General features: G+C 37.4%; 1 protein-coding gene across 7 annotated transcripts in view; it reads left to right on the forward strand.

The window, feature by feature from the left end:
• Positions 1–13,589, forward strand: part of LCA5L (lebercilin LCA5 like) — a 72,761-nt gene that overhangs the window by 41,513 nt on the left and 17,659 nt on the right. For 5 of the 7 annotated variants that reach the window (XM_007493080.3, XM_007493078.3, XM_007493077.3 and 2 more), the window contains 4 exons: positions 2,932–3,069; positions 4,101–4,185; positions 12,018–12,130; positions 12,340–12,457. In XM_007493080.3, the coding sequence (XP_007493142.1) occupies positions 2,932–3,069; positions 4,101–4,185; positions 12,018–12,130; positions 12,340–12,457 (454 nt within the window). Of the gene's footprint in view, positions 1–2,931; positions 3,070–4,100; positions 4,186–12,017; positions 12,131–12,339; positions 12,458–13,589 lie in introns of those variants that run through there. The other 2 variants (XM_007493081.3, XR_008918270.1) reach the window with 2 other exon arrangements.

Below are 13,589 nucleotides of genomic sequence, written 5' to 3' on the forward strand. Positions count from 1 at the left end.
GATGCTCATCAGTTGAGGAATGGATAAAATGAATGCAATAGAATACTATTATGCTATAAGAAATGAGGACACAGAGAATTTCAAAGGAACACATAAGAAGATTTATATGAACTAATGTAAAGCCAACAGAACCAGAAAAACATAGCATCAATATGTAAAAATGAAAAAATTTGGGGACTTTTATAAGCTGAAGAACAAAATGAGCAGAACCAGAACAATTTATACCATAACAGCAACACTGTAAAAACAACTTTGAAAGCAATAAGAACAAGGAGCATCCATGATTCCTTCTAGGAAAAGATTCATATACTCGCTATTGTGGGAGTTATGAGACCCCCATGATGGGTGAAAATCTGTGCTGTAGCCGTGTTATATTTTATTATTTACGTATATTTTAAGGCTTTAAAAACCCTTCCCACTCTCCTCGTTAACCTTTCCAACACTCTTATAAATGCTAAGCCAATCAGCTCCCAGGATACAGGATACAGTGCTGTGATTTTTCACCTTTGGATGGTCCCTGTAGTGGCAGACTGCATTTCCATTGTGTACAGTATGATATTGGACACTCCACTGTGCAGAATTAAATCTTCCCCCCAAACCCCATGATACAATGAAGTCTCGATATAGCGAGGGACAGCTGTCGTCTTAAAACAGAGAGGGGGCAGGCGAGAGAGGAAGGGGAGATGCTATTGCATGTGATAGACCCTTCTTGGTCAGCTCCAATCCTGTGACAGCAAAAAAAAAGGACAATTGCCACATCTGATAAAAAATAGCTTTTCCACCTGGTAGACGTCTTTGGCTAGAACTTCCCATATGATGCAATAGGGTCCCATTGTCTTCAGACCCCAGAATGGTGGTGACTTCACTGACAAGTTATCTAGGACTTTAGCGCTCAACCAACTGAGCCTCTGCTGTGGCCTCTGGCTGTTTTCACTTCCTTTTTTAGCTTTCCTCCTCTTTAGTCCTCCTTCAGTGTCATGGGTGGCAGGTGCAGAGTGGCACCAGGGAAAGCAGCTATTGAGTAGCGTCAGTTCTGGAAGGCCGGTTTCCTTGTCAAAAAAGCAGCCTTTTATGATGCAGACATTCCTTTTGATGGTACAAACATGATTTTTTTTAAGTTTGGTTTTGCTTATTAAAAGCATATAATTTTCTCTAGAAAAATTCTATTGTCTTGCCAATGTTTTCTGATTTTATGCATTTAAGATGTTATTCAGTTTCTTGAGTTTTATGCTTTCTACAGCTAACGCATTCATAGAAAGCAAACACAGTTCTTTCCACAACTAATACCACTTGTGAGTCACAACAGTAAAATGGCAGTCTGTTCTCTAGATTTGGACTTTATAACTTCTGCTTTCCTCTATTTATTATCTGTTTTTCCTTTTTTTCTTTTTTTTTGGTAGTAATTTCAGCTCCCCAATGGATTTTTCTCTTCAAACCAATTATGTATTTCTCCATTAAGAAAGGCTATCATTGCACAGCTGAAAACAAGACAATAAAATCTTTAAAGAAAATGACATTTAAGTTTAGAGGATAGGGGCTAGACCTGTGATTTCCCTGGTATCAATAACTCCTGGATGAAAAAATTTCTAGCAGAGCAGGTCAACACCTTCTCTTTCAAATGGTAGTCTTAGAGAGCACTTAGAGCATGGAAAGGTTAAATGACTTGTCCAGGGTCACATATCCAAAACATGTCAGAGAGAAGACTTAATCCAAGTCTTCTAACTCTGAGGCCCATTCTTTATTATTCCATGTTCAATTTAAATAATAAAATTTTAAACATTCATAAGCTGTCTTGAGTTATTTTAGTTGCATTTTAAAAAAGCAGTTTAGTATATTGTACTTAAAAATAAATTATATTGAGAAAAATCACAAATATTATGGCACTTTTAACTTTCATGTGATGACTATTTAATTTCAAGCCTGCCTGCTTCATGTTCAAATGCAATAAGCAGTACACAATTGAGTTGTATTGGATCTACGCTCAGCTAAGGGGGTCAAGATTTGTGTAACGATTCAGCCTGCAACAGTTCAGATTTAACCTTGTTAAAACAAAACACTATTTGGCATTCACTGTCAATGAATTCCGCATGTTAATCTCATTTTTGTTGATTTGATTTGAACTTTTTTCATTAAAAATAGTCGATGAAGTTGTACTTTTTTAAAGTTTTAGCCATGCTTCACGAGTCCCTTGAGAGGTTCTGTGTCACAGTCTGCTCCCTCTAGAGAAGGATGCTTGTCCTCTCCATAGTTTGGAAATTTTTGCTTTCTAGTTTACAAAATGCTTTCCTCACAGTGACTCCTTGGAGACGTGTATAGGTGACAAGTGAAACATTTGATGGTTGATCCATTTGTTTTTGTTATCTTAATGCTGGATATGGATAATTGAATGCAAGACCCTTGTTTCACCCAAACATATCGATCATAATGTCGACTGAAGTGATTGGGTATTAGTTCAATGGTCATATGGAAATACGCCCTAATTGTCACATAGACACTTTGTTGACTGAAAATCTGTCTTTAATACAATCTTAATAACTTTTTTAATAAAATAAATTTTATTTTTATCCATTGACATAAAGATTAGTAAAATGTATTGAACTAGATCCAGCGTTCAGGCACCCCAACATAAATATAGCTATTTTGATATTAGAAGATTTCTATTTGGAAACAACCGATCTTCAAATTCAGTGCTCTTTCTTCCAGACCATCCAGTCTCTCTTCAGTTATACTCCCTAATAGTGTTAAAAATCGGTGGTTATCCACTTCATTCTTTTAGTGGCCTTGGTAGTTTGTGCTATCTGCACATGTGAAAGTTCCCATTAAATGATTTTTTAAATGTTTAAAGATGTGGTTTTACACGAAGACTAAGATTTTTCATAGTTGGTCCCTCTACTAATTAAGAGAGTAAATAAAAATATATTCTGTCTTTAGAGCTTAGAAAGACAACTGAGATTGAGTAGTAATGCCTTTAGTCGTCAATTAGCTGCTGAAAACAGAAAGACTATAACAGCAAAAGCTACTACAAAGAACCTCCAGATGGAAATAAAACGTCTTCAACAAAAACTTAAGGTATTCCTTTAAAAATGTTGTCTGTTATATACATCTATAGTATTGGGATCTTTTCACAGAAGCATGTTAGTTATTTGAAATGATCTATATATCTGGATAATCAAACTGAATATGCCTCTTAAATTTTTTAAGTTTGTGTACTATAGAAGACAACAAGCAGAAGATCTAAATTAAGCATTATCATTTATTAAACAAAAAGTCAACAGAAATGAGTGAAGGTTTAAAAGGTTCTATGGTAAGTAAAGTCTATTGGCCTCTGTGACATTGAAGTGGAATTCTTAATAAAATTTGTTTTGTTTTTGAGACTGGAGCTCCAAATCTCACCTGGGCAAGAAATACACCTGCCACTCAGGGGTCCAATCACAGCACTGAATGGCATGGAAGCTTTAATCTGGACCTGGGCCAGTTCACCCTCCTTAGGAAGCCTGGTGATTCCATTTTCCTGAGCTCACTAATTTCATATCAAGGCTTGGTATGGACACCTGTTCAGCATTAACCCTACTAGAGCTCAAAACGCAAGTGATCCACCAACCTCAACCTTTCCAGAAGCAGGGACTGCAGGTCCACACCTCTACATTTGGTTTAGAATTCCATTAATAAACTATATTGTACTAATAAACTAATTTTGCTTTGGCACTAATTTAGAGAAGAGATTTACTTGTTCCTCTAGAAGATCTGTATTTTTCAAACCAGTATTTTTAATACTTAAATTCAGGAGCATTCTATTCACTCAATAGTGGATGATAAAAGGAAGTCCTTAATGGTGCAATGGACAGAGTCCTGAGCCTGGAGCCAGAATGACCTGAGTTTAAATCTGGCATCAGATATTTACTAGCTCTGGACAAATCATTTAAATTCTTTATCCTGGCTTCTTCTTCTGTAATATAAGAATGATAAGATCACCTAGCTCCCAAAATTATTGCAAAGATCAAATAATATAAAAATTGTGAAGCATAGTGTCTGGCACATAGTAAGAGCTATAGAAATGTTAGCCATTATTGAAGAAAGTGTAATGCTGCTTTTTTTCTTAGGAAAAAGATCGAGAACTTGATATAAAAAATATATATACTAACCGGTTCCTTAAAAATTTATATGACAAAGATGACCAAACAAAAGGTAAATCTGAATTGAGTTTCTTTTTTTATTTTGAAAATAAAATCAATTGAAGTTTTCATTAAATTGAAAAATCTCATATCCAAAAAAATCCAAGTGTTCCAACTTGTTCCCAATCTCCAGGTTAGGTATCATCAAACTCTTCTTCTGGCTGTCAATTCTAGTTACACAGTAGTCATTAGCCTAAAATCTCATTCAAATCTTTATTTTGGAGGAGAAAAGGAACACCATTTATTGATTAAGATAATTATTCTTTTAGGAAAACATGGGAAGATTATTGAATCTTTCAGAGATAATTTTTTTAGAAACTGTTCTTTTAAAATTCTAATTCTCAATTTGTGGCTAGGAACAAATTCTTTGCAATCTTTGCTATCCCTTAGCAATTTAAAAAGTCAGAAGAAGTGAACTTTCTTACTGATATGTTAGCATCTTCAAGTGAGGCAAAGTCTATAACAATGATGGCAAACCTTTTAAAGATGAAGTGCTGGGCCTCGCCCCATTCCATTCCATCCCATCCCCCAGACTTAGTGCTGTGCCTCCACCTACTCTGTGCCATGCCCTTCCCCCACACCCAGGGCTGGGCTTGCTCTGCCCCACTCCTTACCCTCTCCTACACAGGGGAGGGAGAAAGCTCTCCCATTGGACTGCTGGGAGGAAGAGTGGGAGAAGTGAGCCATGCAGATATGGGGAGAGGAGTGGCCCCAGTGCTGGAGTTCTCTGTGCACTGGGCAGAGGAGCAGGAGATGTGAAAAAAGGTCCTCAGATGTGATGAAGAGGGGAAGGGGAGCAGCTTCACCTGAGTGCCTCTGCCTTTATAGTAATAAACTCTGGCCACAGAAAATACTCTGCGTGCCATCTTTGGCATCTGTGCCATAGGTTCGCCCTCACTGGTCTATAAAATATAGGCCCTATAGGATATGGATATGTTCCATCCAAGGGAGCTCAATGTTCAGCAAAACAGAAAGCAGCCTTTTCCCTTAAGTATCCAGGTGCTCTGAGACAAAAGTGGTCTTTCCATCTCACTTAACTTCAGTCTCTCTGAGATCAAAAGCAGAAGGTACAAAAGTATGATTTGAATACATTAAAATGTATGTACTGAAATAGAAAAAGGTAAAGTGAGGAAACTGTGCTTGCTGTGAGGACTTTAACTTGCAGTGTGAACAGCAAGTGGATTTCTTGTACCTAGTTTCTGCATTATGTTTGTCTCTGTTAGTACTCTCATGTTTCTTCTTCAAGAAGCAGTTTCTAATCAAATGTCCTTTATGGTGACAAAAGAAACACTCCCTAGTTTCTTTTTGCACTGATCTCCTCTGGTAACTAAGTTTTTGGGAACTAGATGTTTTGAAAGTCCTAACCATGTTCAAATTTTTAATTTCCGCAATTTCCTTTTGTTTCAAATCCTTCTCAGTCCTCTCTAACTTATCTTTCAGGTCTTGAACTTCCTTACTCTGATCTGAATTGTTTTCAAATAGGTAACCTGCAACCTCTCTCAATTCAATTAGGGAAACTAAGTCATATTTATGGAACTAGTTCTTGAAAAATGTCCTCAAATTGGGTGTGCATCCCCTAAGAAATTGCCTACGTACATGCCCAGCTGCCTCATCAGTGTCGGCTTCTAGCCCTAAAATGGACTCTGCCATCTTTGACAGATGGTCTATATATGTGGCAGAATGTTCCCCTTTATCCTGCCTTGTCAAATTTGGCCCATGCACTTGGCTTAGAACAGCATTGCTTAATGGCTTGCAGTAAATCCTCCCTGCACCTTTTAAGGTATGACATGCAGGTGGGATTTGCAAAGTCCATATCCCCTCTTTGATCTACTGTAGGCCAGCTGGTCAAATTGCTTTCAGATCTAGTTGTCTCCAAAAATGTCCTTTGTTCATGGGGGCTGAACAGTTCTTGATAGCAGGAATTTGACATCCTCGAAGTCTGGATCAAAGATCCTCAATGCCCGTTTAAGCTCCTTTTGGGATTTAAAAGGGTTGTTCACAAATTTTGGGAAATGGCGTTTAATGGACTCAAGTTCCTGAGGAGTGAGTTGTCTATGGGCTTTTGAGTGAATCACACCAGCATTAGTGGTTAGCTTAGTGACTTCCTTCAATGGGCAGCTTTTCTCAGGGGCATTAGCAGCCTGGTTCTCATTTTCATTGCTACCTTCAGTTTCCTGAGGTGCATTCCCTGTTTGCCCATTGTCCTTGCCCATAACTAGAGCTAGACCTTTTTCCTTAATCAGTTGTTCAAATACAGCCTTAATCATCTTATCTAAGTTGTTGTCAATGGCCATTATCTTCTCTGCCTTAAGGGGAGCCATGAATCTGAATATTTTCTTCACTTGGGTTAGAATCTGCAACACAGCCATAAAGATTACATACACTTGTGCCAGGACTTGCCAGAGAACCAATTCATGTTGAAATGATAATTATAACACAGTCATTGTCAAGTTGCCTACATAATCCACAATCTCCACTACCATTTGAGTCAGTTTGCTGTATAGAATATGGTAAACCCCAAAGCAGGCAATGGCTGCCAAAACCACCACACCAAAAACCACTTGTATGAACATCTTTTGTCTATCTTTTCTTTCCTGCCTATGGGATTGTTGGGTACCATCAGGCTAAGGGTACCACTTGAAATAGAAAAAGGTAAACTGAGGAAATTGTTTCTTGTTGCTCTAAATGACCATGCTCTGGCTGACTTGTGACTAGAGAGAGCTGCTAAGGGAACCTGAAACTGCTTATTTGTAATGGAAGTAGGAATGAGAAATGCTGAGGGATGCTAGTACAGGGATGCTGCCACACAGGGGAACTGCTACACAAGGGAACTGCTCTGGGGTTTGCCTACTGATCCCTATTGATGGCTAATGCATCAGTATATCTTTCTAACCTCCTCCCCCCTTCACTCCCTCCCTTCTCCCACCCTCTCTTTCCTACCTCCCTCACCTCCCAGTTCTTCTTGAAGCCTTTGGCTTCTTCCCTCCCCCCTTGAGTAAACTATAAAGATACTCTTTTCTTTTCCTTTTTCAAGTCAAGGGGTTTATTGGGATAACAGGATAGGAAACTGAGGTAAGAGGTATGAAGATGTCCCTAATCTAGAATGAGGGAGAATTTGAGGGTTTGAGAAAGTAGTCCAGTCGCAAACTGTGACTCTAAGACAGTTAAAGAAATGGAAGACAACAGCTGTTTAAATTTTTCTTTCTTCTTCACAAAGTCAGCAAGGTCTCTCAGCTTAACCCCAGAGAGAAAACAAAGTCCAAAGTCTCTCGGTTTCTCCTGGCCAGCTCAACTCTCAAAGAGAGACCACCCAATTCAACAATCAAGTTTTTCCTTCTTCTCCTCTCTGTCACAGTTTCTCCTGGCAGCTTAACTGCCTGAGCCAGAGAGCCAAAGTCAAAGTCAAGTTTCTGCTTCTCCTCTCTCTCTCTCTCTCTCTGTGGCCACAAATGCCCAACTGCCACTCCTGGGAACATTCCATTTGGAACCTTCTCCTTGATTGACATCCAGGTCCCCAGCCTTGGTTCTTGCATCTTGCTTACAAGTCCTCTCTCTCTCTCTCTCTCTCTCTCTCTCTCTCTCTCTCTCTCTCTCTCTCTCTCTCTCCATACCTCTACCACAATACCCTAGAAGATTATGATTATTATTAATTTTAAAAAGCATACTTTCTCACTCACTGGCTCGCCAAAATAGTCTGCCCCAGGAAAAACTCTCTTTGTTAGGTTTTGGCTTCTCTTTCAAGTCCACTCTAAATAGTCATAATCATGTGAGTTGTTGGGGTTTTAAAATAACAGTCTCAAATAGCACAGAGACAAGAATAAAATATTAATAAAGCTTCCAAATGCCAACTGCTTTACTGTATAAAAGGCCTTCCATCTCTACCTGATTCAGAAACCAAATGAGAAATGAAGTAACTGGATAGGTGAACAGAGATAACTTCCCTGCTCCAGTGACTATGAATGGAATGAACTTAGCTATAGGACTGGGGTTAAGGATTTTTCTGATCCTGACCTGCTGATTCCTCTTGTTTTCACTAGTGCCTCCATTGCAATCAACAACACCTCAGCCCCAGGCCTACTTTCCTCTTTTCTAATGCCCTGTGTTCCTCTGTGCTGGCATATCTTGGCAAGCAAATAGAATTCCCAGTCAACATAAATACTAAAAATTCTTCCTGGTTATTTCTTTTCTAGTTCTTCAAAGTAAACAAACAAACAAAAGGAAAAAAAACAAAGGAATTAGGGGAATTCTGGGCATTTCTGGTAACATCTCTATGTTACAAATTCTAGGGGAAGGGAGAACCATAATAAGCAGGTTATACTGTAGTTATCCCAAAATCTTCCCTCAACTAAGTAAGGATGGAGGCTGATGGTATGAAAGGAAATGTAGTTAATCAAGTTAAATGTACATAACATATCTTACACTTTCAGACAAGTCTAGTTGGTAGTATTGATGTTAAATGTTAAGTTTTTAAATAAACTATCTTAACAAAGAAGAAAAGCAATTATTGTCAAAAAGTCTTGGCTCTCCCATAGTTAGCTCTTACCCTCTAAGGTACCCCCAGTGCTTGGTATGGGGGATGCATTAATATATCTTTTTTGAGATGGACCTAAATTTCAACTCACTCAGGCCTTTATCTTGCTCTAATTTACTCCTAAAGTTCCCACTGCCTAACCGTACTTTGTAGCCTTCAGCCTTGCCCTCAAATTATCTCACTTCTAACTCAGAGTCCCATCTTCACCACCAACGTTGTTCTTACTTCTGTACCTCAGCCCCTGCTTCAGCTTCTAAGAGCTCCTCCCCAATTGCCTAAACCATAATCTCCATCTTCATCTCTGTCTCCTTTTTCTGACCCTCTAGAGGCAAGTGATTAGGACCTCCATCAAGACTTAAAACTAAAGGAGTAATGCCGATGAATAAAATGGGCCAGAGTTTCAGAGGAAGAATCTCTGATCCTTGGCAGTAGGGCAACTGTGTTTGCCTGGCACTCAAAGTTGGAACTCAATATGTTTGTCCATGGGTACATTGAGTATATTGGGAGTTAAGTATGCTTGTGTGTGCTGATGTGGGAACCTAACTACCATACTTAATGCCTAGATGTTCCTCTTTACAAAAGAGACCCATTAATTGTCACTCGTCCATATTTTGAAGTAGAGGTAAGTCAATATTTTAGTTTCAGAGAAAAAACCATCAAATTGCCTTCAGTGTAGCTTCTGCTGACTTGCAAGCTATTCAGAGTAATAGTAAATCAAGATGAAGCTGTCAGCAAAGAAGTTATTTAAGTAGAGGTGATGATAATATCCCAACCAACTTGAAATCTAGAAGATGGAGGTCTGTGGTCCTTTGCTAGGAGTCTAAGATGTTTATTAAGTGTTCACCATAAGTAGGAACAATATTCACGTATTTATTATGCCCCCGCCCCATTCTTCTGCTGTATCCTCGAGGCTTTTGTTCCTGTTTTTCTTCACACTGTTTGCCTTACACCATTCACTCTATGTCAACTATGCGGCCAAGCCAGGGGACCATAAAAGGGAAAAGGAGAGTACGTGGAATCGTTTTGAAAGATGTGCTTAGTGTCATTGTACTGCCAAATGATGCCGAGACCCATTTTCCAGCCACATCTGGAGAAGTTTATAGAAATCACCTCATTATTGAAAAGAATGCTGACAATAACTCTCTGTGCCTGTGTTAGATGAGAAGTGGGTACAAGAGCTCTGGAGAGGAGCAATATTGTTTTCTTTGAGGAGAGACACCTGGAGAAAGAGAAGGATTTTGTAAGTGATATGTTTAGGAGAAAGCAGCTCTGCAACATGTCCTGAGACACTGAAGAATTTCCCTTTGAGTAAAATAGGAGCTCATCTTCCTCCTAGCCAAAGAGATTGTGCATTTCCTCGTGTATTATAATCTCTAACTTTTCTGATTTCTGTTCGCTGTCTGATTGAATAAATGGGTCTATTCACTCCTTAAGATGTTCTTGGGCATAACCAGCACTTGACAGGAAGGGAGGAAGCCTTCTCTGTGGGGTATTCACTAGGGATCATTTAAGGTGGATGTGCCATCAGCAAAGTTGCAGGGATATTAGAAATGTTTTATTATGAGGTGCGACAAGGAGCAATAATTTTTAGTTTATGCACATATGAGACAGACTAGCTTACAGGATCAGAGAGATCAGCTTTTATACATAAAAGAAGCAAGTTCTTTCCAGGGGAAAGAGTGACCAAAGGGCTGTGTGGTTTTCATGTACTTTCATAGAGCTTTCTTCTTATTTTTTCCTTAAAACAAATTCTATGGTGATATTCCCAAACTCACGGAGATATTCCAGAATTTATATTGAAAAATGAGTAAGTTCACCATCAAAAAGTTGTACTTGAGTCACATTTCTGTAGACTAGGAACAGATTCCCTTCTTTCTTATCTGTCTCCCCAACTTGGTCAGACATAGACATGCAGAGACTTTTCTTTCTAAGGACTTGGAAAGTTCTGTAGAAAAATGTCACTTTATATTGGCTGATAAGGACATAGAAAAGTAAGTTTGGAGTTCCCAAAACACAAAACAAGACAGCGCTTAAACTTACTTGATATTTTACACACACACACACACACACACACACACACAATTAACACTTCAAGTTCCTGAAACATACCCAGATTAGCCATTTGAAAGGAGTCCCAGAAGGTACCTTTAAGGCCAGATCCTCAAAATATGTAAAAGCAAAAAGAAAATGAGAAAATCCTGTACCCAAGTTGTTAATCCTGTTGATAGGTTGACCATCCTTATCAGATTTTCTTTCTCCCTTCACTAGCAACAGAGAATGTTCTTTTTTATTTATCCTATTTCTCCACCTCCTGGACATTATTCCCAGAATTGGGGCTTTAGACAATGAGTATTTTTTAACATTTGGCCACTAGCCAGTATCCTTATATTTAATGATGATGGGATCCACTTTTCTGGCCTCTGTTCCTTAAATGCTCTAAGTTTGCCCAACCTTCTTGAACCTTGCTTGTTTGATTATGCAAATTGGGAATAGAGTTTATCTAAGCAGGTAGCAGACAGAAGTCAGATGAATTATTCAGATTGAAATATACTAGAAAATTACAAAAGTTGGGTATCTGGGTGGCTCCGTGGATTGATAGCCAGATCCTGGGTTCAAATTTGAACTCGGATACTTCCTAGTTGTGACCCTGAGCAAGTCACTTAACCGCCATTGCCTAGCCCTTAGCATTCTTCTGTCTTAGAAACAATATACAGGCGGATGGTAAGGGTTTTTTTTAAAGAATAGAAAAAATATACAAAAGTAAACGAGCTTTTTAGAAGAGAGTGAAAATGAGTTCCTAGCTTGCCAAAGAGAAGAGACCATTGATGAGGTGCCAGCTTCACTGAATGTCTGACACTTCTTAAGTCTTTCACGCCACATGTCTCTCCCACCAAATAGTCTAGAACTACAAGTTTCTTGAAGGAAAAAAAAAGGCCTTTCCAAATTTTTTACACCAATTCTTCCCCTTATCCAATCATGTACTGTCTTGTTGGCATTCTCTCAAACAATTGAGAATCTCTTAAGAAAATCTAGTGTTACATGTGATACCCAGTGAAATCACGCATAGGCTACGGGGGGGGGGGGGGGGGGGGGCGGGGGGCGGGGGGGGGAGGAAAAGAAAATGATCTTTGTCTTTAATGAATAATGCATGGAAATGATCAAATAAAATACTATAAAATTAAAAAAAAAGAAAATCTAGTGTTGGCTAGAAACCTAGGTTACAATATGTTTTAGTTTTCATTTGTGGTTAACATTTCCATTGTTTCTCAGACCAATAGATTATAATATTTCTCCATTTTTAATCTTCCCTGTAGTTTATTTAGCAAACAAATCTACACAAGCAGAGAAGAAAACCCATCTATTTCCACATATAGTTACTGTACATCAGGTGAAGCAAAATACAGAAGACATATCTCTGACAGCTAAGGTACAACAAATTTGCAATCTCAAATTTTCTAATTTGTTTTGTTTGTCCCCCCACCCTGGTTTTGGATTCTAATATTAGCTTTAACTTTTTGTATAAATGAAATAATTTTTACTTACAACAAATAATTCTAATCATTAGTGTGAAAAAATTTTAATTATTGGGAGAGATTCATTTTTAAAATTTATTCTAAATCTACTGTGATATTATAGGATGAAAAAACTATAATAGATGATGTTGAAAAAGAAAAACCAGTTTTTATCAATAGTGAAGTAATCTATGATATCAGTAAATTACCAACCCAAGAAGATCCTGAAAAAATATATAAAGGTATGTGTTTAAAGTTTCTTTTGTTCTTATACAAATTGGAGAAATAAATGCTTAACTGATCCCATGGTCTTTAGTATTCATTGAAATGAAATCTTTCTAAAAATAGATTTCTAAGTTAATTAGTAAATGAATTAATACAAACTGTTAATTATTTGAAAAAATGCTCAGTCTCACTAATAATTCTTAAAAAGATACAGATTAAAGAAATTCCAAGATATACCTTTCAGAAAAGAAAAGCAATTATATTGGCAAAAATGATTAAAAGTAATGAAACTTATGGATGGCATTCTGGGAATATAGTATGAATGGAATTGAAAAGCCATTTGACCATTTTGGAAAATATTCTTTGCTCTGCAGGACATAGTAAAATGTCTGATCACTTTTTCGTAAAGTTACAAAAATGAGCACACGCTTTTCCTCAAATAATCTCAGGAAATACACCATGAGAGAGAGAGAAAAAAAAAGGTTTATAAAATAGCATTTTTTGTAAAAGAAGAAATGTAAGTGGCCTAAGTGTCCAACAATGGGTGGATGGTTAAACAAGCTGTGGCATATTAATGCAACAAAGATTCATTTAAAAATATGAAGAACATAAAGAAATATGTAAGGATCTTAATGAAATAATATAAAAAAAAAACTGAGCCAAACAAGGTAGGAAGGGGAAGAAAAAGGTATTTATTAAATACCTACGATGTGCCAGGAACCATGCTAAGTCTTGTATAAGTATCTCATTTGAGCCTTCAACAACCTTGGGAAGTATGGACTATTATTGTCTCCATTTTGGAGAGAAGGGTACTGAGGCAGACAGAGCTTAGATGACTTAGCCAGGATATTGGCTTTTTTTGCAAGGCTAAGTATTTTCATTTACCTCCAAAGTAAGATCTTGTATAGCTATATATTCAATTTTAGAGAATGGTTTTGAGATTATTTTACTGACATTGAAGAAAAAAGTCATTTCTCCATTGCTATTAAAGGTTTCACTCCATTTTTGTTTAAGTTAATGCTTAAGTCTCTATATTATTATATAGAGATTAATAATAATAATAATAATAATAATAAATAATAAATAAATAATAAATAATATAATAATAATAATAAATTAATAGAGATTATATAGAGATTAATATATATT

This window comes from Monodelphis domestica, chromosome 4 (genome assembly GCF_027887165.1).
Source record: "Monodelphis domestica isolate mMonDom1 chromosome 4, mMonDom1.pri, whole genome shotgun sequence".
Taxonomy (NCBI): domain Eukaryota; kingdom Metazoa; phylum Chordata; class Mammalia; order Didelphimorphia; family Didelphidae; genus Monodelphis; species Monodelphis domestica.